The 2232-nt window shown below is 42.7% G+C and overlaps 1 protein-coding gene across 1 annotated transcript; it reads left to right on the plus strand.

Annotated features, from left to right (window-relative positions):
- Positions 1 to 1421: 1421 nt before the first annotated feature.
- LOC114578905 lies at positions 1422 to 1874 on the plus strand. The gene has a single exon (XM_028692488.1). The coding sequence runs from the start codon at positions 1422 to 1424 to the stop codon at positions 1872 to 1874; it is 453 nt and encodes a 150-aa protein (XP_028548321.1).
- The last annotated feature ends 358 nt before the right edge of the window (positions 1875 to 2232 follow it).

Genomic DNA, 2232 nt, shown 5'->3' on the forward strand with positions numbered 1-2232 from the left:
CTAATTTCATCCGTATTTTCCGACTGGTTCAGTTTTTACCGCGTAAGTTTTCGTATGTTGTTGACGTGCCGAGTGTGCACATTTTGGTTATTTTCTAGAGATTTTTGTTCTGATTTTTTGAATTCGACGGTGTTTTATGTCGCCTGTATTTTTCTGTGATGAAATTAAATGTTGTGGTAATAGAATAAATGTTCTGAAATATTGTTATTTATATTCTGTGCAAATTTGGTATTCTGTGATTTTTCAAGAAAATTGTGTAAATTCCGTATACAGCAGTTGTGCTGCCCGATTTTTGTCTGATTTCTGAATTCGTCAGGATTTCTTCTGAATTGATATGCTATTTGTATATGCTATATAAAGGGAGTTATAAGGGGCCTAGATCCTAAGAGATTCAGTTAGCGTCTGGGAAATCTGAAATGAACGCAATCTGAAATCTGATATCTGTTTTGTTCCGGATCCGATAAATTCTATTCTAGTGCTATAAGCACATCTGTTCTGGTGCCGTGAGCACAAAGGGAGGCATAAGGGGCCGGAATCCGTAGAGATTCTATCAGTGTCAGGGAATTTAGCTATTAATTATAATATTATCTGATATCTGATTTGATATGACTTCTGTTTCCGTATAGTTCTGGTTGATCTGTTTTGTATCTGTTCTGATTTGATATACGTCCGTATCTGTTCTGATTTGATATATATCCGTATATGTTTTGACTTAATCTGTTTCGTTCTGATCTGCACGATTTTGATACCTGTCTGATCCTGTTCTGGTCTATGTACGGATTTGGTTTGAAGTGTTTGGTTTTGGATTCTGGAAGTTTTGATTGGAGATTTGTTGCTTTGCTGAGCTGTTGAGCTCACCCTTGTTTTCTGCGTGTATTTTTTTCAGGCTCTGGGAAAGGGAAGGAGGTCTTGGACTAGAGTTCAGAGTTTGATCAGATCAATTTTAGGTATATTGTACTTTTTGATTTTTATACAGTCATGGCTTTCTTTCTTTGTTCTTTCTGTCAGCCATGTACTGTATTTGTAGATGATTGTTTTGAGGAAAAGAAAAATATAGATGATTTGTTCCGCTGCATTTGATGTTTCATAGTAGCTCTGTGTTTGTCTGTTTTTGAGTTGAAATATTTGGAAGAATCAGTTCCGTAGCAAATTCCAAAGCCAGATCCTGGTCTGTCTGTTCGTTAAGCGGGTCGCGGCCCGGTACGGGCAGGATCCGTCTCGGGTCGGGTCGTGACAAGCTTTTTGGTGGTATCAGAGCAATGGTTTTGGAATTTGGATTATGTAAGACAGAGCTATAGGAAGTGATCTGTAAGTGAGTCTGTTTGGGGTAGTTTTGGTTTGTTTGGTTTTTTATTGTGTTGTTTTTGTGATAGTTTTCTGGATTTTTCTAGATTTTTTGTATGGATCAGCCAGACCCAGACATGACAGACGGGCAGAGTGCCAATCAGGCAGCACCAGTGGGAAGTACAGCCCCAGTGGCCGGTGCTGATACACTGTCTCAGTTTGCGACACTTGTTGCTCAGATGATGAGCGAGACTCAGAGCAGAGCTTCTACCGTCAGATCTGATGATATTGATAGACATCTCCAGATGTTTCTGAGGTTGAAACCTCCGAGGTTTGAGGGCGCTGTTGAGCCCAGAGCAGCTGAGGAGTGGTTGAGGAGGATAGAGAAGACCTTCGACGGCATGCAGTGTCCGTTAGACAGGAAGGTACCTTTGGCAGTATTTCTGTTGGATGGTGAGGCTGAGCATTGGTGGGTTGGCCAGCAGGAGGCCAAGTTTCAGGGCAGATTGAACTCTATGATTACCTGGGAAGAGTTCACTGAGGTGTTCCGAGACTGGTTCGTTCCCCCTTCTGCACGACAGCAGATGTAGGAGACCTTTCTGAGGCTTGTTCAGGGGAGCAAGACGGTGATGCAGTACGAGGCTGAGTTTACTGCATTAGCCAGGTATGCTCCGCAGTTGGTTAGTACTTCTGCTGAGAGGTGCTACAGATTTCTGAGGGGATTACGAGATACTCTGTGGCAACCCCTGATACCGTTCTGTATCACTGATTTTTTTGAGCTTGTGGAGCGAGCTCGTCTGATTGAGAATGACCTGATGGCTACTCAGCAACGGTGGACTGCGAGTAGGAAGAGGTTTGGAGGCGAGGCTTCAGGCAGTGGTTCCTCTGGAAAGAGCAGATTTGGATCTGGTTTTGGATCTGGTGACTCTAGGAGGAGTGGAGGGTTGT

This window comes from Dendrobium catenatum, unplaced genomic scaffold (assembly GCF_001605985.2).
Source record: "Dendrobium catenatum unplaced genomic scaffold, ASM160598v2 original_scaffold_212705, whole genome shotgun sequence".
Lineage (NCBI taxonomy): Eukaryota > Viridiplantae > Streptophyta > Magnoliopsida > Asparagales > Orchidaceae > Dendrobium > Dendrobium catenatum.